This window comes from Zootermopsis nevadensis, unplaced genomic scaffold, assembly GCF_977971745.1.
Source record: "Zootermopsis nevadensis isolate Lab colony 2312 unplaced genomic scaffold, Znev_1.0 Znev_ptg000012l, whole genome shotgun sequence".
Taxonomy (NCBI): Eukaryota; Metazoa; Arthropoda; class Insecta; order Blattodea; family Termopsidae; genus Zootermopsis; species Zootermopsis nevadensis.
In genome coordinates this window covers 15,872,072-15,895,793 of record NW_028259144.1, presented here as the reverse complement: position 1 = coordinate 15,895,793, position 23,722 = coordinate 15,872,072, and the positions used below count along the sequence as shown (strand labels likewise).

Genomic DNA, 23,722 nt, shown 5'->3' with positions numbered 1-23,722 from the left:
TATAGCAAACACCCCAAGGACCAGAATAAAACCACGTTAACCCCGACATCAGTCTTGTCCAGTCATTGACCTAGTTAGAGACATAAATTCCTCTGCTGAGAAAGACGACCACCAGTAAACATATCACACATTTCAGAAAAAAATATTTTCTTTCATTTACTTAATCAGTTCGTTAATATCGATCCGCAAACTTTGAAACGAAAGTCATAATTCTTGATATCATCTACGTTGAATTTGTGTCTATAACTGACCCTAACTCACACACACCGCAAATGTTTTGATATTATGTGTCTTGGGGTTTGGTTCCGTGCAGTATAGGACCTCTAGAGTGGCCGTCACTAAATTGCATATTTCAAGGCCACGCGAGGACTTCACCCTTTCTTACCGGGCGGCTCTAAATCACAAACACAGCGTTTCTAGATTTTCTACGCTGCTGATTCTGAGCTGTCTTCACTCCTCTGGACCCCGCTGTTGGTGTTGTGGCCTTGTAGATTTTTCTGTGGTTCTGAAGCATGAAATTTTGGGAAGGTTACCTTGACATTGATTAACTCTGTCAACAACAGATTCTTAGGGCCTGTCTGCAATAAATGGGTATCTATACCAGTGAGAGGCGGAAAATCGCGAAATAGTTGGCAAGCACTGATCCCCAAATGGAGTAAACATTACTCTTTATATTTGATTGAGAAAGACAGATCTTGTGTGCTGAGTCCTGTCTGTGTGGCACATTCTTTCTGTTCCAGCAGACAGAGCAGCTACCCTGTCGTCATGGTCCCTCCAGCATCCCGTGTCGCCATCGCCATCCTGTGGCTGTCCCACGTATTCCGTAAGTTGTAACTCAGATCGCTTTCCTTTACAGGTAACACAATCAAGAAAGTTGAGATGGGAGGGAATTGTAGATCGCGTGAGAAACAAGGAATATATTTGCCTACACAGTTTTGTTTGAAACACTTAATAAAGGATACGACTTGGGAAGAGTAATATTAAAATAAACCCTTTGAAGCCGAAGATCGTCTACAATGATTGTGGGAAGTTTGTTGTGGGCAGCGTTGCAGATGGACCGTTCCTTTCTTCAGGTGCTCTCTGAGTGAGACGTAGAGACGGAAGGATACGTAAGAAAAGAGAATCTTGATAAATATGGCTTGTGGTATTGTGGGTTCCATTCGGAAGGCACACGATATTCTCATTTATGATTGTACTTGCGATGTTGAACCTTGGGGTCTTTCTTCCCGCAGTAACGGCTCGTGGGCTGGTACACCACTATAGTGACTTCCTGCCACCCCCTACCAGCTGGTACAACCTGTGGCTACCGAGGCCGACCGATGATCTTCTACTTCTGCACATACAACAGCCCCCTGCACAGGGCCGCTACCAGCACAGCAGGGCTCTGTCCAGGCGCAGGCATTTCGGCTACTCGAGGCATAACGGTGAGTTTCACTCTGCGACTGAATTGTTTTCAGAACAGTGGACATCAGAAAGGGAAGAGATCTACTTGCTTGTGAAATATAATGCTCACTGGAATAGACAGCGTATGTGTAAGCCCAGTCCTGTGACCACAGTGCCAAGATCGATTAGGTCGATGGAAAATAAAATGGAAAGATGTACGGAATGTCGAGTATCGATTAGGTCGATGGAAAAGAAAATTGAAAGATGTACGGAATGCCGAGTATCGATTAGGTCGATGGAAAAGAAAATGGAAAGATGTACGGAATGCCGAGTATCGATTAGGTCAATGGAAAAGAAAATGGAAAGATGTACGGAATGCCGAGTATCGATTAGGTCAATGGAAAAGAAAATGGAAAGATGTACGGAATGCCGAGTATCGATTAGGTCGATGGAAAAGAAAATTGAAAGATGTACGGAATGCCGAGTATCGATTAGGTCGATGGAAAATAAAATGGAAAGATGTACGGAATGCCGAGTATCGATTAGGTCAATGGAAAAGAAAATGGAAAGATGTACGGAATGCCGAGTATCGATTAGGTCGAAAATCCAGATCCGTCTTTTCGGGAAGAATTACATCATAATTTGTACATCAATCAATATTTTATTTTTAAATATTCGACTAAAAATTAACAAAATATTTCAGGGCGCTTTATGTAAGGTTTTCAGGATGGCGTTAACTCGAATTAACTCTATGCATCAAAACCTTTTTTAAGAGGCCGATAGACGCTCGGCTAATCAAGAAATTCTTCACATCTTGTGTTTATTACGGTTTTCACAAGAGCCCGGTACTGATCTCTCTCCTGAGCAAATCGATGAGGTTAAAATGCACGAGGTTAGTGTTGAATGGTGTATTTTAAAATGTAGTTTATTAGGTGTCATTTACGGTTTAGCGCGATCGGAAAACACCTTATGGGCACATTCTATCCGTCCGTTTGTTTGCCCATGTTTCCTCATCGTGTTCTTGGTTACTTTACTCTTTGGTTCCAAACTCTTTCCCATTCATTATTCATTTGTATTTTCATTCTATCATTTGACGCTGTTTCATCTACTTGCCGACAGTGTTCTTAAATAAGCCACGACTAAACACATACTGATGCCTCTTAAGTTGTCACCGGCAACAAGAAATTGTCTACCGGGCAAAATAATTTGTCGTGATTTTTAAGGCTGACGGACGAGTAATTTTAACTTGACATAAGAAGTTTGCTTGTTAACATGTTCTAAACACATCTAATAGTGGTACGAGTAGTATTAAAATATAAATTATATGATCCTTTGGAATCGTAAAATGTGCCATGCCAGCTTCAAACTCTTTCAATATTTGAAGATTACCGTCTTCTGGGATATTACTCCGTGTAATCTGGTGGAAGTATACCGATGTTTCAGAGATGCTTACTTACGTCTAAAGGTGACGACTGAATTGTAACATTTGCCTGTAATGTAACGTGTTACAAATCGAGCATTACACAAGTGAAGACAGCGAACGGAGCCGCTCGATGCGAGCCGCTCACGCTCGCCGGCGCTCCATCATGTTGTCGGTTTTTTCGCGAATCCCTTTGAGTGTTACGTTAAAAGTCAGTCAGTCAGTCGAGCGTCGTCGTAACGAGCATTCACGAGTTCTTTAGATAACAGTAGCGTATTAAATGAAACAAAGATAACACAACCTCCACGTCCGACATATTGAATGAAATGAATGGAGCACACACGAGCACAGTCGAGCCGAGCGTTCAAAACGAGCATTCGATACGCCTCACCAGTTGTGGTGTAATGTAACATGCTCGCCGCGAATGTTACATTACGAGTAAATGTTATAAGTCAGTCGCCACCTTCAAACGTAGGCAAACGTCTAACAGACTACACGACACAACATCCTACAAGACCTAAAATCTCATCTTTTAATGCTTATTTAGGTATAAAGTAATCGAGACATGGAGTTGCTGAACCATGTGAAGTTTACTTTCTATTCGTCGGAGTTGAGGTCCGTGGCCCAAATATCGGCTCGGTCGTACCGACTGAAATATTTCATATTTTTTCCTTGACTTATCGACGCAAATGCTAGGTTGTTATATTAAAACAGGTTACTATCTCTTTCAGTTCCGGGTTAGCTCATTCAGTATAGTGACTGACTGCGGACTGGACGACCGGGGTTTGATCCCCGACAGGGGCAAAGGATTATTCCTCTAGCCTCTACATTCAGACCGAGTCTGGGGCCCACCCAGCCTCCTATATAATGGTTACCGGGTTCTGTTCCCGGGGGTAAAGCGCGACCGGGGCGTGACGCTAACCACTCACCCCCATCTAGTGCCAAGGTTAAGAATTAGTAGGAGCTATATCATCTCTCCTCCCAAGTGCCTACATGGCGTACAGCGGGACAGCTTTACTTTACTTTACTTTACTTTTTACTGTCTTTTTCATTTACACGCCTATTAACGAGGTCATAATTCGTAAGCTTCCTGCCGTTGGACACAATCCTATACATTTGAAATTGTCATCAAATGAAGCAAGAACCAATTGAAGACATGTTTCTTTCTGTACACGAGTTTGGATGAAAGTGGATGGAACATTATAATGCAATTCTTGACAGAGAGAGAGAAAGGGTTTCCTGCAGCTTTAATAATGGCACTGACACACTTACAGGAGGAAAGGGACCCACCCCCGCGGGCATTGTCCCCCAGTGGACAACCAGTGGACAGTGAAGCGTGTATGGCTTGATGGGCAATAATCCCGGACAGTCATTAGGTTTTCTTGTGAGTGTGGCTGTAAATCAGTTAATAGGTTCATTCAGTACCATTGAAATAATTATCTGTAAATAATTCTGTTATTCAAATAAGCTACTGTTCTTCTAATTTAATTTGTTAATATATTGTACACTCTCAAGCCAATCGTGGTGGCAGTGGCCAGCAACTTTGTAACGCCTGATGATATCGGAGCTCTGTGTCCGTGTCCTACAAAGGAATCGGATAGCTCTGACTATTGACTTTTCTCAAGGAGTGATCCTCCAATCTAGTCTGACGACCTGAGGTTGGCGTTTCCAGTTTGTTAACACCGACTGAAATGCCGGTAATCTGTAGTCTTTGGTAAATTAACGTGTTTGAGCGATAAGGTACGTGCCTGATTTGTGTTTGGGAGGAAACCAGGAGACAGGCTATCAGACTCAAGGATTCCATGGTCTTCCGTAGACCCTCCAGGTAGCTGTGGTCCTTCGGTTTTCGCGGCCTGAGTTTAATGTGTAGCTTCGGCTTTCGACGAAAATTAGGTTCCTGGGTTTCAAAGGCGCGTCGTACAAAAACGACAAATACAATATTGCTAATTAGCTTCTTCGAGAGACAGAACATCCCGGAATAGGTATCAACTTCCTCTAAGTCGAAAATTACGCAGAGGGGTGTCAAAATTTATACATCGGCACGTTTATTCCAAATGGAGCGTCCTATAGAAAAGTAGTAAATATAATAGAAAGTTCTCTTGGAATTACAATCTTCGAGGCGTTACTGATTTTTTTTATTTATTTTGAAGATTAGGCAGAGGGGTGTCCAAAAACGTATACTTCGATGAAGCTTAAAAATATGAAAGTACAAAATAATTTTTCTTGTAGATATAATCAGGGAAAGTTACTTTTGTTTTCAAGAAGATGGCTGGCGTTGGTGAAAATTGCAAATACGTTATACAATTTTCATTTCAAACAACTCAAGATTACTCAACGGTCCATCGTAGTAAATGATGTATATTTTGGATTTATGCTATTGAATTGCAACAGAAATTGCAAGGACAGTATAATCTTATTTCATTGTTGCTGAAGTATTATTTTTGGTGATCGAAGCAGCTTTGGGAAATTTTTCTCCAAGGCTCTCCCATTTTTCTCCTGTTATCCATTTTTACCATTAACATTAGACTCACATTTTATATATAGGCCCCGATGCGTGGCCTCTAGAATATCCAAAATGCAACGGTGAACGACAGTCACCTATCAATCTGGAGTCGGATGAGATGTATCGACTAGTGGTGGCGGATCGACTCCAATGGCACGGGTACTGGGATCGACCCCGGAATCTCACCCTCACAAACAACGGACATACAAGTAAGCTTGTCATTGTGTAGAAACTAAAATCTGGCACCAGCGGCCATAAATTGGAGATAACGGATCTGTTTGTATTTTCAGTTCAAGTTTCGGGCAATTGGGAAACAGCGCCGACTATATCAGGCGGACCCCTCGAGAGTGAATACTCATTTTCTCAACTGCATTTCCACTGGGGCTCCAATGACAAGATAGGAAGCGAACACACAGTCGGCAATGTCAGGTACCTGACTTATCAGTATCTCACTCTCACGGTGAATTAGAAATTGGTATCAGCTTCACTTTGAAGGAAAAGATAGCGTTGATTTCTTGAAACATTTTTATCACCATTAATGATAAAATCCCAGTTTCTATACCATGATAAATATTCCGTGTCTGAGAATAAAGTTATGATTCAAAATTAAAATGCAAATTTATCATTTTGCAGGTCATAGAATTGTAGATAAGTAGTTATTTGTTTATTTTTGTGAGGAAATTATTTTCCAGTACGCCGACGATTGGGCATGCTAGTTAAATGGCTGATTAACGTTTCACGTATGGGCCTATGTCATTTATATTGTTTGCAAGGGCAGATCCATCTGTGATCTGGCAAGTAATGTTACTGAAAATTCCAGCCAGAGACGGAAATAGCCATCTTTGTGTCTGAAAATGTCGAAGACTTGTGTGTTTACAGTTCCAAAATATAATACTGTGGCAGATATATTTAACGTATAGCCTTATCTTTTATACTTACATCTGTGTTCGGCCAAGTTGGTTAATAAGCGCGTAATCCGTAGCCTGATCCACACTGGAAATATGTTTGACAGATATATTTTTTATTTCAAACAAATGCCGTAATTGTTGTCGGAGCGCCATTTTCTCATCTTCACGCTGGAAGCTGTCAGTTCTCTATCGCCCCGTCTCGCGTCTCTAAGTTACAACGTCTGGTTTATTTGCTGATATTATTTTATAAACTTGTACGGTTGTATTTTAACAAGTTTCACGATAGTTTTAACTAGAATTTTTAATATATATGTTTATCGTTAACTTCCGCATTTTGCTACAATCAACATTATTACGAACTTTGTTCTAGAATAGTTTTTGTATGTCTTGTTTTGTTTTCTTTTAATTATATTCATTTAATTTCTTGTGCTGACTCTGTAATTGGCGTCTGTAGCTGTTCAATTAGCACGTTAAAATAAAGAATTAAATTAAGCTTAAGTATTAATAACCTTATCATAGGTGCGCTGTTATATGATGGTTTCATTAATGAGATGTAACAGATACATCTGACCCTCCCATTTCCGATATATTAATCCGATTTTCAGCTCCGTCGTTAATTTATGTTACATTCACAGAGTTCAGCTTTCACCAATTTCTTGAGGATTACTATTCATTCCAGTTTTCCAATGGAGATGCACTTGGTTCATTACAAGAAGGCGTACGGGAGCCAAGACGAAGCTGTTAAGTACGAGGACGGTCTGGCCGTGGTCTCCTTCCTCTTCCAGGTATATTGACCTCAGTAGTGAAAATAAAGAGGTTCTTAAAAACAGGACATTGGTAGGTCTACGGATTATAAGGAATACCCCCCCCCCTTTAATGAATGAGACAAAGATACTTTAATAAACTAAACCATTACATACTTCAGCATCGGCACTTGGTGAATCAGTGAATCTATTGTAGGTGTTCAAAATGACCACCGTCAGCTTCGTGGAACAGTTGACAACGATGGGTAATTGAAAGGCGGCCAACAAAGTTTCTGCTGTGTTTACGTCTTTTTCTCATATTCTGTGGATGTTACGACAAGGGCAGAGCGTTTATGTTAACCGTGTTTGCCCGGCTAACACGTTAAAGAACGAAGAATATAAAGACTTATTTTCGCGGTTCATTGGTACTCCACACACTGGAACACAGCAGAATTTTTATTTAGTGTTCTGTCTGCCGACAGGTCCATATGAACAGGATCCTTCCATCCTTTTCTCGGACTGGGACCTGTTCATATACGTTCTTGGCAGATGATCCAGAAGTGGTTTGCCATTGCCTTCTTCTGTGTGTGAATGGAGTAATTGTTGGGATGCCCGGAGGAAAACTCCGTGTTGCCTAGACCACGGCCTTGCCCAACACAAGTTATAAATTCGGGCACCGCCGGGAATCGAACCCGAGACCCCAGGATTACAAGGCCAGCGTTCTAACCGCTAGACCACCATGGCTATAACACAGCAGAATAGATCACATAAAATACATCGTTAACCAACTTCAACCACGCCATCGCAGGCGAGGTCAGTCATATCATTCAGGCTTTTTTACGCGGGAGACACGATATAGTATAGGTTTAAAGTGAAGAGGAATTTCATTATCTTCCAAGCTAAAATGTTAGCCAAGCCTCATCTGCTAACACGCTAGTCACTAGAGTACTGATTTTGACGTAGCCCGCTGTTGCACATTTCTCGCGATTCTAGTTGCAAAAACTTTGTTGTATAATCCTTTCCAAAACCTAATATTCACCACACTAACAAATAACATATTTACTGTTTTTAACGCTTCTTAAGTACCAAATAAACTTATGTGATCTTAAAGCCCTGAAATTGGCTGTTGTGTTGAGAGGGGCAAGGAGCGAACATTCAAGATAGAAAGTGCAGGGAAAAAATTCAGTTCAATACGTAGGAAGTGTGCTAAGCTGAGACTTGCGACTTATTTCAAATCCCAAATAAACTTCACTCTTTATGTAGTTACACTTTCTAACTCGTCACGAAGTAGTCAAAATATGTTTCTTCGTGTATATTTGTGTGCAAATGATCACTATTTAGAAGCAAGATTTGAGAACTCGTTTTTATTTAAATATTTTAATATGTATTTCCTCACTCTTATCTTAAACTCAGACCTGGTTCAAACCTCTGGTTTCCCCAATCATTTCTTCTGGCACATAAAATACCAACATGTCCTGTAGTTTTTCAGGCTAGTGCCAAGAAAATTTTCACCACGTGTCGATCATCCATTCAGCTGCATTTTTCTCCCTCTTACAGCTGAGTGAGTGGCCGAACCCTGGACTTAACGCCATCATCCCATTCTTGGACGCGATGGTGGGGGCCGAATTGGAAGTGACCCTAGTGCGTCCGTTCCCTCTAGAAATTCTAGACGTCTCGTTCCCCTCGGAGTACGTCACGTACCTGGGGTCCCTCACGACCCCGCCGTGCAGCGAGGTCGTCACTTGGATCGTGTCTTCACGTCCGCTCACCTTATCTCACGAACAGGTGAGGCGAAATATCTACTGCAGTAGTTCTGAAAGTTGCGTGTTTTATTGCTGGGTTTGTAGTCATATCGCGAGTGTTCCTAACACAACAGATAATTTAATTTACACTTCAGTGGTAAATATTTGTACCGTTAGCTTTATCGTACAATGTCTCGGCATTACTTCCAAACGTTGCTTTGATTCTCAGAACAGACTTTTTTTTCCTAAACCGTCAAGAAATTCACTGTCGCTTATGGAACCCAAAGATTTGCCGTGTTTACAAGAGCCCGCCACCAGTCCCAGTCCTGAGTCTCAGTTCCTGCAGGCAAATTCTAGCACAATTCATTAAATTAAGCTACGACAACTTCTTTCCTCATAATTCATCAATTCATGTTTATTAATTATCCCATCATTCATCTGAGCTACTAACAGCATCATTAAATAAAGCACGTACAATTCCATCGTCACATTACATTTCTCTAAGAACCATTTTAATATTATACTTTCATATACGCCTAGATTTTCGATTACTCTGGCCTATAGACACTAATGACTTTTCAAGTTCGAAATGTCATCGGTCGTTTCAAAGAATACATTCAAGTCTGTTTCCCTGTGTAAGGTTCTAGAAAGGATGCAGTTCTTAGAATACGTTTGTGATAACTGAAATATAAATGGACTGAAGGAACTAATGGTGTGACAAGAGACTATATGATCAAAAGCAGGAATACGGTTCCTGGAAATTTCTTCTGTACGTATTTTATTTCATTTATAGAATATATAATTTTAACACGTTCCATAGGACCGTTGCGTTAATGCAGTGCGCGGTTATAAAAAGTGAGAGCCAGAGAAGTTGTGTTTTAGCGTAGAGTGTCTCAAGGGCAAGAGAGTAGAGTCCCTGGAGGGATGCTGGCGGCTGTCTTCGGACCGGTTCCCGAGAGTTGCCTGCCGCAACAGGTGATGGAAGAACTGGGTTATCGAACTTTGACCTAGTCAAGACATTGTATTAGACTAACTAGGGAACGTATATTTAGTGTCTCGGGAGCAGATGGGGTGGTGATGCCTGGGCTGTGCGTGTCACTACATGGCCCTACTATCTTCATGACTCGAATATTACGGGGATTATCGCCCGGGTTCCATTGTAATTTATATCCAAATATCTGTGGTTTAATTGGGTCCCGGGATGAATATAGCTGCTTTACTGGCGCGCTCCAAATGGGCCACTGCCTTGTACTACCTTCCCTCACAAGTCACTTCCGCTGTCAACAGACAAACAGAATGGACGAATCAGCAGTCAGGAGCTCGCAATCGACGTATTTTAATGTGTTCCTGTTCGCAAAGTACTTTTAAAATGTCTGTTCAAAAATATTTTTACTTAAATGTTTGTGAAAGAAATTACCAGCCAGAAATGAAAATAATTATTATGGAATAAGAAATTTAAATTCCACTATCATATAGTGTTAATTACACTGTGCACGAAGATCAGTGTTGCCGGTGACACCTAAAAGTGGACGAGGTGTTAACTAAGCTCAAAGTTAAGACGTTACTCGACGAAGACCTTCGCTTAGTCAACGATCAAGTTACAAATGTCGTATATGTTTCCTTGTGTCACGAATCTTGAATTGAATAAAAGATTTCTTGGATATTATCTCCGGAGATAGGGATTAGCTCTATCTAGTGGGCCCAACTGTGTAGGAACCTGAAGACGGAGATAGAGTCCCATCTCCGAAACGTCGTTTTAAGTTTTATATTTACTAGACGAAGCCACGGTGGTCTAGCGGTTAGAACGCTGACCTTGTAATCCTGGGGTCTCGGGTTCGATTCCCGGCGGTGCCCGAATTTATAACTTGTGTTGGGCAAGGCCGTGGTCTAGGCAACACGGAGTTTTCCTCCGTGGCATCCCAACAATTAATCCATTCACACACAGAAGAAGGCAATGGCAAACCACTTCTGGATCATCTGCCAAGAACGTATATGAACAGGTCCCAGTCCGAGAAAATGATGGAAGGATCCTGTTCATATGGACCTGTCGTCAGACAGAACACTAAATAATAATAATATAATTTACTAGACGATGGATAATATCCAAGAAAATTTTTATTCAATTGACTCTTCACCATCGTCAAGAAGTTTTAGATTTGATATACGAATCTTTAAGTTTTATTTTCATTGACAATAACAGTTTGCGTTGCTGCCTCTAGTTTTCTATACCAATTACCTACAATCCATGACCTCAAAAATAACCATTACATACATCTCGCGTGTTTTCTATTGTTGCATAAAACATCCTCTTCGATTGGCAATGCATTTCGAAGCATGATCAACAAGTGTGCAGTGCTGAGTGAAACAAAACTTTTACGCCGGTTCTGAGGCAGTTATCCACCAAGCAGTGCACGTAGTGAAGCCAGCAGCTGCAGTTAAACGTTGTCTGTCCCATCTAAGTATGCCAAGCAAGGTGGAGAAAAATCCAGAACGTAGAATTATCGTTTCAGGTTAAAACTTTCGCGTGATTTCCGTCGTGACCGACAGACACGTTTTCACAAGGAAATTGAAGTTGCTTCTACTTTGCGTTGTGTCGCGTCTTCAGTTTGAGGGTGGGGTTTATTAACCAACAATCGATACTGTAATATCTGGCGATCGATTAGAATACATAGAGGAGAAATATATATTTATTATCACAGTCTATACACAAACGTATTTAAAATGTTGTTGTTAAAATTTATATAACACTATAACATCTGTAGTATAAAATATTACAATAAGTTATATTATGTTATATTATGGCGCTTTTATCGTAGTATGGTGTTACATTTATTATGGCGCTTATTATTAATTGTACGACATGTTTCGATGTTTTATGACATCATCTTCAGGTTTTATATCGTCATTTTTATCATTTTAAAACTATTATATATTTCGATGCAATGCATTTATTGATTTATAGGTATATTTGTAGATATTTCTGTCTTCATAATACTCTGCATGTCTGTAGTTAGACGTTATATATTTGGTTTCAACACAAACATGACGCACTTAAGCTACAAATTATAGAGGAGAAACTTCATAATTTCACAAATGTGTTGCTTGTGCATAAGTTAAACCATTATTTTGTTAACTTATATTTTAATTAAAACTCGATTTACGAGTTTCTGGCCGATATCGAGAGCAAGGTTTTGTAATCTGCGATATATATTTTTTTTATTTTTTACTTTATAAGATAGGATTTGTAGTGTCTTATTCAATTGCCACGTGAACTTCGAGACACACAGAAGTCCCCGTTTTATTTGTCGTGTACATTGTATAAGAGAATTTATTAGTTCCCCTCACAAATGGGAACTGACTATAAGGCAAGTAGCTTCCTGCTTTATCATTCAAGTTCGTTTCATGTTCACTGTACAAGTTGTTCCACATTGGCGCTATTTAATCCATCTTATATCTTTAAAGCGTAATCTAAGATGTAGATCACTACTTCATCATTTGATGTGAAAATTATCGCGGCGTAAGAAAGGCCCTGTTTTCTTGTTCATTGTCTCACCATTAAGAACCTAAAACATGTGATAAATCTAATAAAATAAAGAGATAAAGACACATGATACTAAGATAGAAGATAATCGACTCTAACGTTTCGGCATAAACAAGTTGCAATGGCGTTTGTAACATCTACTGTAATAAATACTCATCAGACCACTACTTCAGCTCGAGAAATATCTTCGGGGTCCAATAAGTTCATTCTCAATATTTCAAAACACTCTCTTACAAAATCAGAGGAAGCTGTTCTTCAGAAGGGGCTCAATTTTGCATTGAGTAGGACTAGGTTCAAGCTGGACATGGCAGTTGCTGCTGAATCTGTTAAATCCAAACTTCCCCCTACTGAGGGAATGGAATTCAGTTGGAGAATTCGGTCAATGTTGGAGAAATCGAAACCACCAACATCTAATATAACTAAGAATGAGTTAAGGGCCGTGTTGGCCTTGAGACGCAACAAAGATTTAAGAATTCTTCCTGCTGATAAAGAGAACTGTACTGTAGTGATGGATAATTTTATTTATAAACAAAAGATTTTGAGTCTGTTACAGTCTCGTGTCTATGAACCTTTAAAGAAGGACCCTACATCCCAAGTGGAGAGGAAGATACAGAAGATCCTTTCTAAGCACAAATCTGTCCTTGCTACCGACCTGAAACGTAGATTGACACCATACCACAGTAAACCTCCTTATCTGTATGGCCTTCCTAAGATACACAAGCCAGATATCCCCCTCAGACCGATCGTGAGTTCTATTGGTTCACCTTGTTACGTCCTTGCGGGATTCTTGAACAAGATTTTGGTTCCTCTGAGTAATAGCACGGAATCATTCGTTAAAAATTCGGAACATTTCATACAACTATTGAAGGATGTCCATCTTCAAAGTGGAGATATACTGGTTAGTTTCGATGTAGTCAGCCTATTTACCAACGTACCAGTGGAAGAGGCCCTGTTTGTCATCAAGGAAAAACTTCGTAGGGATTCTACCTTGTCGGACCGGACATCATTACAGGTTGATGACTTGGTGGAACTGTTAGAGATATGTTTGACCACTACCTACTTTCAATTTGAAGAGAAATTCTATCAACAAAAGGAGGGAATGGCGATGGAGAATTCGTTGTCGCCTGTCGTTAGTAATATTTATATGGAGTATTTTGAAACTTTGGCTTTAGACAAAACTGATCACAAACCAGCCACTTGGTTGAGATATGTGGATGATATATTTGTGGTTTGGCCGCATGGTCCAGCGAGATTGCAGGAATTCTTTCACCATCTTAACAGTCTCAGATCGTCAATACAATTCACCATGGAGATGGAAAACAATGGTACTATTCCGTTCCTGGATGTTTTAGTCATGAAGAATGGTTTTAGTTTACTTACGGATGTTTATAGGAAACCCACACATACTGGTCGATATTTAAATTTCAAATCTAATCACCCACTCCACGTTAAGTCCCAAAAAAACATCCGGCGTTCTCCTGGCAGAACGCCTCTGGGTACGGCGGTTATCCCATATGTCAGAGGTGTCTCAGAAAAATTTAGAAGAATTGGAAACCGTTACAATATCAGGACAATCTTTAAAACCGGTCACACTCTCCGTCGTTTATTGAGTTCCATGAGACCCAAAACAGTCGCGAGACAGACTAGGCAGTGTGTGTATGGAATACCGTGTGTTTGCGGTAGAATGTATATCGGCGAAACCAGCAGACCTCTGGAGGTACGCTTAAAGGAACATAAATATAACTTCAGACAGGGCCTGCTGGAGAAATCCAGATTGGCCCAACATGCGTACGAAGAAGACCATCAAATCTGTTGGGATGGAGCCAGAGTGTTATTAACAGAACCCAATACCATCTACAGAAAATACAAGGAGGCGGCACACATGGCACTACTTGTCAATCCTATCAGCCAGCCTAGTTTGGATTTATCTCCTATTTGGATACCTGTAATCTCCGAAGAAATCCAAGCTGGGCATCGAGTTTCGAATTAATATTCATGTGTATTTATTCCCACCTTTTGTGACTTTTCATTAAGTCTGTTATATATAACAGTACCAAGACATTTCTCCTCTCGTAAATGTGTATACTTAATCAAATTATGAACCTCTAGCAGGTAGCATCAGCATTAGGCCCCTGGGGTTTTCAAAACGTGCTCTACACCAGTGGTATTCAACCTTTTTTGTTCGCGTACCCCCAGATATAATTTCTCTTCAACTTTGTACCACCAAAGTTGTTGGTGTATAATTCAAGTTATACGTAGTATATAATCTACATCTAAAATAAATTAAATAAATTACATTACTGATTATTCAGTGTTTATAATAAAATAATTTTTAAAAAAATTTCACGTACCCCAGGTTGAATACCACTGCTTTAGATAACATCGTCATACGTTCTTTGCAAAAACCACATAAAATTAACTCACGATGGAAATCCCTGCCCGCGTGTATCTGTTACAACATAACTTAGCATATTTTGTTGGAATACTGTATGAGGTAAAAATTGTCTAGGGAGTTCGTAGTTCGGTGCCTGTTCATTATAACTCTCACCTTTAAGCGATGTTCAAACTGATCTGTCATAAACGGTTCTTGGTGTAAGAGTGTGATATACGACACAAATAATGTCTATTATCTATAACTTTTATTTAAACCGGCTTTCATTGCGTATAGTAGTAACAAGCCTGCTGAAATTTAACTGAAATTGTTCCTTCGTGTTTTAATTCATGCCCGTCTTTCTACCTTCAACTATTCCTTTCTAACCTTAATTTTTCCCGTCATTTCTCTCGTATGACGTCATTCTTTCCTCAATCCCGTTTTGACTTTCATTCCCTTTCTTTTTTCTCTCATACGTATTTCTTCTGTTCTTTATCTCTTTCATAATTTTCCCTCATTCTCTCATGTCTCCCTTATCCCTTCCCAGTCTCTTCCACATATTAACCTCGACTTTTCTTGTAGTTCCTGGTTTAAATAGTCTCTTTTTAGTTTATACATCGCATCGTCTATATGAATTTTAATTGTTATATCATGTACTCGTTGAATTTGAATATCCATAAGAACTTGTACCATCGAAACGATCATATTGAAGTTTTATAAAACCATTACACATTACCATTACCCAGTAATCGCTTGGTCCTTGTACGGAATCTGTTGCTATGAAACGTCAGTACTAAGAAAGTTTTATATCTGCCGTATTTCATCTTTGAAAACGTTTTCCTCGTCGTCCGCTTCGTTTTGTAGTTATGCTAATAGATGTCTCTGAATCACAGTGGTGAAAATGGCGCTGTCTAGTGAGTAATAAACCAAGTGCAGTTACTGCGTTTTTGTTTGCAAGGAAAGTTGCACAGATTGCCATTTACCAACGAATGAAAGTTGTTTGTTGTAACGTCTTCCGGTAATTATTGTTGCGATATGAACGCGAAGGCGGATAATTCTTATGCAATATTATCACCGGGGACGGCATTTGGGTGCATAATTTCGAGCCTGTGAATAAGAAACAGATTCTACCTCAATGTTTCGCACCTTCTGTTGGCAGTCTTGTACACTGCTTTCTGAGACATTAAAGACATAGAGCATTCGGAATTCTTGCCAAATGGTGCCACCATTAAATCTACCGCTCCGTTAGAGCGTTGAAAAAATTGAAGACACGTATTCGAAGAGGTCTTCCTGAAATGCGCCAGCTCCTCCTGTGAGGTCTCATACGACTGCAGAGATGATTAAGCTGAGAAGTAACTGTTTAAAACTAAAGAATGACTTTACTCCATGTAGCAGAGTGTTTTTTGAGAAGCTAATCAACAAGTTCCCTACCTTTTATAGAATCAGGAGATTCATTATCGTGTTCAGAAGAATCCGCCATCGGTCTCTGTCCTGATCCATACGATTAGATCCAAACCCCTAAACCAAATTTCCTTGAGATGTTTTCATTGTCCTCCCATTTACGCCTAGGTCTTCCGAGTAGTCTCTTCCCTTCAGTTTTTCCAACCAAAATTTTATACGCATTTCTAATCTACCTTTTTCATGCTATATGACCTGCAAGCCTAATGCTGATGAACTCTCTCAGCAGAAACCTGTGAGGTGTACAAATCTCTACCACTGATTGACTATATCAACGACAGAATGTTGTCTACGGTAAATAAAATCAAAATCAATGAGGAATTAAATCATAAAGGTCGATTTTTTATTATGTTTTTTTTTAAATCTCTGGAAACATCTGTTTTACAGTCTAACGTTTATTTATCCCTCACGTGGGAAGGGACATGAACTCATGAGCTACGTTTTGCCTTTAGCTCGCCAAATTCCGGTACCTGAGCTCAGCAGACGGTGAGCTGGAGAACAACTTCAGGCCTGTGCAGCCAACCAACGGGCGACCTGTGTTCTACGTGACCTGAGATAAAGCGGCCAAATGCTGCTTGGTGTTCTAATTTATTTGTACTCACACTTGGTAGTAACGAAGAGAAAATATATTTTACGTGTATTTACTTAGTCTTTGAAGCCCTTTTAGATGACTGTTGTATGTACAAGATTCGAAACCTTTCGTACAATGAGATTTTACTTTCAAATGATTGAACGCTGCTTGTAATAATTACTGAAGCTCTGTGGTCAATCATTCGCTTGAATGGGATGATATTTGATCTATTTTCAATATGATGTTGCAGTAAAGATAAACACGGTCACAGATTCGACTAAAAACCTTCATTCTCACTGCGTCAAATATTTCAATGTAACGTTTTAAGTGCCTACGTTTGACGGATTTGGTTCCTAAAAACTTCAACTCATTCATATTCTGCGATGGATTGTAAGAGCTTTGTCTCTTGTACTGTACATAGTCAAATCGAAATATTTGTAAGTTATAATCTATGTTAATAGATACAAAATGTTGTTATGTTTTGTTTTATAAAAATATAAAAATGAACTTCCACATTCTCGTAATTTAAAAAAGTACTTGCATTACCTTCGTAAAGTTGGTCCGTTTCCATTTGTAGTCAAATCCTGTTCTGTGTTCCAAAAGTTCTGAACACGTGCCCTAATGAATCATAATTCGGTGAAAGCAAAACTTTTTCCGCGTTATGAGAACTGGATCAGGATAAAAGTTCATCTGTTGCTTTCGAATTGAGTTCTTAATTGACGTCATGTTAAGCTAATCCCCGTCATCAAGGCGATGAATCGCCCTGATGATGGAGGCAGTATGACCTCCGAAACGTTTTTAAACACGGCGCAACAACCCAGAAGACAATTCTTCATACTCACCGCTGTGAAAACCTCAGATCTTACACATTAAAATAGATCATAGAGACATGGGATTTGAGGAGGTTAATTGGAGCATTTTGAATAAAGACGGGGTACAGTAAAAAATTGTTTTGGTCGCGGTAATGAAATTCGGAATCCATAAAAATCGGGACATTTCTTACCTAGCTGAGGTACTATTAGCTTTTAATGTGCTCATTTTATAAACATCGACAAGAAATCGATCGTGGACCAAAAATACTTATTTGCCAGATGTAGGGGTAAGAATAACTTATTTTATTATCATTAATGCAAACCACAACACTGAGAATAATTTAAAAGTATTATCATGGCAGCAGTTATTGTCGAAAATCCCTTAACAGCTTTACCATGTCAACGATTACAATTATTTATAACAGACACACATTCTCTTCTTAATAAAATAACAGAAAACACATTAAATAATTTATCACTTTGGATGCTCCACGTATTTAAATGAGGCAATGGTCCACATGTTGCCAGAACGATTATAATCTCCACCAAACTAATTCGAACTGTAAAAGTAAACGTCCTGGGAGTTCTTCTGCACTGGCCTCGAGTTACTGGTCATACGCCCATCGTGTGACATGAGCTTCCTGAACTCGGCCAGCTGTTTAGGAACAGATTTGTAGCACTTTATAAATATTGACATTCACAGCGACCGAAGTTCATAAATTATTTTAATGATAATGGAGAATAATATTAAAGTCCATCGCTCCAACAGGAGCAAAAGTTGTCTACAAGTTTTACCCATTTGCTCTTGTCATTTGCAATAGGTCGCAGGGGGAGTGAAGTGACGCTACACGATGGCTAATAGAACCCCTCCTCCCCAAATATCAGGTGGACTCTGTTACCACAAACGAGGCTCTGGTGACCGAGTATGGGTGGGATAACCCTACCATCTGGTGCGGAGGAAATGCCCACTACAATCGGCAGTGAAGATGGCAGCCCCACCTCCAGGCAAGGGTGCGTTAGGCCAACAACCTGACCGTTGCGAATTTAAATATGTTTTTAAAATGTCTACAACGAAGATGACGGAGAAACGTACCTGGAAATATTCACAGTTACACTTTCTTCTGTGCATAAAGGCCCGGTCGTGTTTCTTTCGCATAATCAAAATCAAAATCACCCACAAACTACAGCGACGTTTTATATCAAGGGCTAATAATAAAAGTGAATTTCGTTTCGGTTTATTGTAAAACCCTCCCCTTATCAAACAAAAATTAGTTTATTTATATTTATTTGTTTGTTGTTTATATAACGGAGTTCTCAGCAGCTCAAGGTTTTTTTGCGTCAAATATTGGGATGAATAATTAATAATGAAGGGACTGATCGAAGTTTAATTTAACGTATTATTTGTCTGGAGGGGCTGAGGAGAACCACGAATAACTTGTTCAGGGTAGCCGTCTTAATACCGAGATTCGAACCTGGTTTGTTCGAAATACGTATATAGTTCCATCAAACCGAATTCTGGTCGGTCGTCGTGTTACTGTATATTTTAAAAATATTTGTTTATAAAAGTCCCCCCCCCCCCCAATATTCGTTACCACACAAAATTTTAACATGTTGTAACATCAGTCCACGTAGTTGTTATTTTGATATCATTGATGGTATAAAATTACGAAATTTTAAGGAAGTTTCTCTGTGACGGCACAACTATAATTAAAATTCGTCAGTAATTCACAGACAGACACAACGGGCAAAACTAAAGCCTGTTTTCTCCTTGAAAAAACAGGGACGTGAGCATTTTCGGGCTGTTTTTGCTGCTGGTTATCGCTTTTGATAGACTGCGAAATACTCGCCTGTCTGCTGGAAATTGCGAGAGCCTCTGGCTGAATTATCCACAAGACACTCTCGCTGCAGGGCGGATGCGTCAGAGAGCCGTTGTAAGTGTAGTAGTTGCTGCAAAATGGCTCGAAGAACCAGTTCAAAGGAAAGGCCGGGATTGTCACGTTGCTCCCAGGCGAGGTGATGCGCCACAGGTTGTAAACCACGCGGTCCAACAGGGGATTGTCCACGGGCATTAACTTCGAAGACGGAAATAAAAAGTTTAATTAACATTAATCTCCGTGAAACACAAAACAGGATAAATTGACTACGCGTCTTCTGAAGATGGTTGTCTTCTGGGCTGTTGTGCCGTGTAAATCGATTGAAGTTCCGACGTTTCATCGCCCTGATGATGGAGGAAACAAGGACCCCTGAAACGTTGGTAAACTTCTAAGAGACTACGCGGCGCTACAGTCCAGAAGACGGCAGAAAGTACAGCGTATAGGCTAAGAGCTGGGCGACCGTGGTTTGATTCCTGGCAGGTCCGGATTTTTTTTATTTGCTACAATATCCAGACCGGCCACCGGCCTTGTGGGTCACCAACTCTCCAACCCAATGCGTACAGGTGTTCTTTCTTCGTGCGTCATCCTAACCACGCACCTTCATCTAGTGGTGGGCTTAGGAATACGCAAAGTTATACCCCGAAATGTCTGCTCGGCGTGGTGTTTGGTTTATCTCACCCGGAAACAACTCCAGATGTCTGACCTTAAATAGGAAGGAGACGATGACAAGGCCGTCCTTAGCGCCAGACCTGATGGCGCTCAGAGGCGTGGTGAATCCCTTCTTGACGTGAACCATCTGCAGCTCCATAGCGTAGCTCCTGTTATCGACGGTATGTTCACTGCCCTCCTCGTCCTCGGGCCCCCAGCGGAATAAGATGGTATGAAACCCGTACTGTTCATTCAGTGGTCCGCAGATGATTGTCGGCCACAAGGCCTCGGGCCACTGCGCCCTCACCAACACTAAACAAAACACGATATATACTTGGAGCAGAACCTGAGATATATGTCTCACTGTTACGTGTTAATTTCCACAGACGAACTATACCTGTTTGGCCATCGTTGAAGATTTTGATGCAAGAGGGTGGTATGTGGTAGTTAAACCACAGCAGGTCATCGCTGTCGTTCACGACCAAGGCCTTTTTCGTCATCAGGTTTATCGGGGACTGGTTCTTGCCGTCGCATTCCGGATAGTAATTCCGCCATGTATGAGGACCTGCCGAGGAAATCGTCGTAGTAACACAACGGTTGATGATGACGACAGGTTGGGTTCGAATTTTTAACACGGCATCGGTTAACTAGTGGTTAGTCAATTTCTATCGGATTATTTTAATTACATCATTATTTGATAGGACAGACCAATTGTTTAAACTCGAATGCTTCTTTAATAGTTTAGTAGATGCAGAAGTAATGGAAGGACAAAGACCATGAAATGAGGACATTTATAATTTTATTCTGAAGGTCTCCGGCGATGGTGAAATACACACAATGTTTCGAGGAATGAATCTGTCCTCGTCTTCATGTGTAGTGCAGTACCATGTAGGCTCCGTTAGAATGACCAAATCCCAATTAGGCGGTTTATAATTTCAGTTAAGTAACATTAATGAATGATGGCCACGGTGGTCTAGCGGTTAGAACGCTGGGGTCTCGGGTTCGATTCCCGGCGGTGCCCGAATTTATAACTTGTGTTGGGCAAGGCCGTGGTCTAGGCAACACGGAATTTTCCTCCGGGGGCTTCCCCGGTTTCTCCGTGGCATCCCAACAATTACTCCACTCACACACAGAAGAAGGCAATGGCAAACCACTTCTGGATCATCTGCCAAGAACGTATATGAACAGGTCCCAGTCCGAGAAAAGGATGGAAGGATCCTGTTCATATGGACCTGTCGTCAGACAGAACACTAAATAAAATAAATAAATAAAATGCATACAAGAACGGACGAACTTGTGACGGGGCATGAGATAATAAATATGCAAGAAAATTATTTAAAAACAAATCTTAAGATGTGGACTGAACCGAACTTGCTTTGAGCAGACGTAATGGCGGGCTTTTGTGAGAGCAGAAACGCAACTTGGGATACCTGATGATTTTAATGACACCAGAATTTAACAAATCAGAATATTTCTTAAACAGGTATATTTTAATATTCTTTCTTTAATTATAAGAAGTAGGACTGTGTTGTTTGAAACAGGAATTTAAGTCTTTCTAAATTTATATCCTGCACAATAATGTAAATATTCGATAAGACGCTAGTACTTAATTTGTAACCTGGGCTCGAATTGTACGCGTACATCTCCTAATTTCTATCCATTGCACTTTTGCCTCTTTTCTAATATTTACTGTATCCCGTGTTTGAAGCTACGACCCGTCCACTTTAACCTTTCTTAGTTCGCTAAGCTAATAGACTCATACCAGGTGGCAATATGTACATTCATTCCGTCCAAAAACACCTCCATTCACAAAGTTATTTCGTACCATTGTGATTGGCATAACCATAACTGAAAAACGGCTTATCATGTTCGGCGCAGAAGAATTCAAGGCCCCAGTCCACAATTATGGACAGCAGGAAAGCTATAAAGAGACAAAACCAATTAATAAGTTGTCGATTTAACATTCTGATAGTTCAGGTCTATAAACAAAAGGAATATTTTCCTCCAAGATTTATCAAACAGTCAAACCTACATCATTTTATGACATTTCATAATCATAATTGGCACGTAAGTGACGAGATCAGTGTAGCAGTATTAATCTGGACTTTTGTAGAGAAGTTAGTAGGAACAAATCTCGGCCGAGGTATTGGATAACATGACCGACGTTTTTCGTGGATTTTTCACACCGTCTAGACCGATTCCGGGTCAGTAATTTTGATAGACAACGACCGTCTTTTTCCCATCTCCCTGCCTCGTCTCCATATTGTTTTGCACCTCTGTAAGTCATCAATATTGCTACTGTTGACCATAAGATAAAAACTTATAAATATAGCGTTAAAGAATAGCTAACGTCACAATAGTAATTTGGAATTTTCAATGCACATTGTTGAACGATATAAATGAGCCAGTCATAAACGACAAGGATAAAAAATTAGTGTTATATTTGTGATGAGTTAAATGAAAACTCCTTCAGTTCTTTCACATAAATTCTTGAACAACGGCATAAAATGTTCCCAGTGACACGCTGCTCCAAACTCACCTACTACAATGGTGCAGCCGCATACAAGAAACAAATCCGTGAAACTGAAGTTTGGCATGTTGACTTTCGATTACATCATACTATTCTCGTTTTGTAGCTCCAAATTACTGTGCGAACTATGCCTGCAATGTATTTTGTAAGCATTTACAATAAAGAAGACATACCATGAGTTACAGCCATATCACACATATTTTAGAAAAGAGTCAACAAGTGTATATAGTCGAGAACAAACACAAACGTGTAGACAGTGGGCTTGAAATGTCCCGATTCATGTAACAATGGATACACAAAGTCAGAATTTGTTCTTTCGAAGGTGTGGAGTGATATTATCTTACGGGGTTTTGTGTAATGTAGAGGTTATGAGATCACCTTTCAAGGGGTCGCTATCGGCGTACGTGTGTGTCAATGTGTGAATATTATAAATGAAGGACACAGAAATGATTTCTTCATTCTTTGACCTGAAAACATTGAATTTAAATAAAAAACCAATAATTAAATAATAATGAAATTTAAACTTTTAGCATGCTGACAAACTTTATATAAAACTAAAATTTTAATACTATCATAGGCAATGGCAAATATTCCGGCCTTGCTATTAGTAAGCCTCCAGATTACTGAAACTGGAGGATTATAAAAGAACTTTATTTTCATCAACATGTGGGTTATATATATTTTCGGAAATTTTGAAGTTGTTAGGTCCTATTGCTTTACTTTTTCATCTACTGAGAGTCTTTTAATGTTCATTTTACCTCAGATATAAATTTTAATACGCTTCCGTGCTCTTCTACTGACCTCATCAAACTCGAGAGCATTCAGGGAAAGTTCTTAGACCTGTGTCATAATAGTTTCCATATATTAATACCAAAATCCATTATAGTTATATGAACGCATTAAAACACCGGGATTTCCATACAATATGCACTACACAACATACACTATGTTTATAATGGTTTTAAATTGTCCCACCTGACTTCAGACTGTTGGGATTCACGTTCTTATTCATAAATTTAGAGATTTTCCTGTTTTTACGTTTGGTTCCTGGAATAAACTTGATTCTCTGCTAGTTGAACATCAGTCGCGAATACCGTTTGTAAATATATTCATATATTTAAAAAAAACATATAGCTACACATATCACACTTTAGAGTAACTATAATATGTTTATGGTGTTAGTGTCACGGATTTAATTTTGTTTGGGATAATGATGTA

The 23,722-nt window shown here is 39.8% G+C and overlaps 2 protein-coding genes across 8 annotated transcripts in view; one reads left to right on the top strand and one right to left on the bottom strand.

Moving 5' to 3' along the window:
- The window catches only part of LOC110828354 (carbonic anhydrase 2), a 33,175-nt gene extending 16,022 nt beyond the window's left edge, over window positions 1-17,153 (top strand). Inside the window, exons 2-8 of one of the 3 annotated variants that reach the window (XM_087348140.1) lie at window positions 741-823; window positions 1,233-1,424; window positions 5,348-5,515; window positions 5,597-5,735; window positions 6,894-6,999; window positions 8,515-8,742; window positions 16,522-17,153. In XM_087348140.1, coding sequence (XP_087204266.1) covers window positions 766-823; window positions 1,233-1,424; window positions 5,348-5,515; window positions 5,597-5,735; window positions 6,894-6,999; window positions 8,515-8,742; window positions 16,522-16,623 — 993 coding nt within the window. In that variant the 5' untranslated portion in view covers window positions 741-765 and the 3' untranslated portion in view covers window positions 16,624-17,153. Of the gene's footprint in view, window positions 1-740; window positions 824-1,232; window positions 1,425-5,347; window positions 5,516-5,596; window positions 5,736-6,893; window positions 7,000-8,514; window positions 8,743-11,032; window positions 11,397-16,521 lie in introns of those variants that run through there. The other 2 variants (XM_087348139.1, XM_087348141.1) reach the window with 2 other exon arrangements.
- A 581-nt stretch (window positions 17,154-17,734) lies between these two features.
- LOC110828355 (carbonic anhydrase 1) lies at window positions 17,735-23,697 on the bottom strand. 5 transcript variants are annotated; one of them, XM_022060990.2, is made up of 7 exons: window positions 23,480-23,695; window positions 22,514-22,635; window positions 21,800-21,895; window positions 20,372-20,539; window positions 20,030-20,286; window positions 19,300-19,524; window positions 17,735-18,107 (listed from the first exon to the last, which is right to left on the bottom strand). In XM_022060990.2, the coding sequence occupies exons 2-7, from the start codon at window positions 22,569-22,571 to the stop codon at window positions 18,003-18,005; spliced, it is 909 nt and encodes a 302-aa protein (XP_021916682.1). In that variant the 5' UTR covers window positions 22,572-22,635; window positions 23,480-23,695; the 3' UTR covers window positions 17,735-18,002. The 5 variants fall into 5 exon arrangements, with proteins under 5 accessions (XP_021916682.1, XP_021916683.1, XP_021916685.1 ...); XM_022060991.2 differs by lacking the exon at window positions 23,480-23,695 and adding an exon at window positions 23,263-23,438; XM_022060993.2 differs by lacking the exon at window positions 23,480-23,695 and adding an exon at window positions 22,883-23,113.
- Between the last annotated feature and the right edge of the window lie 25 nt (window positions 23,698-23,722).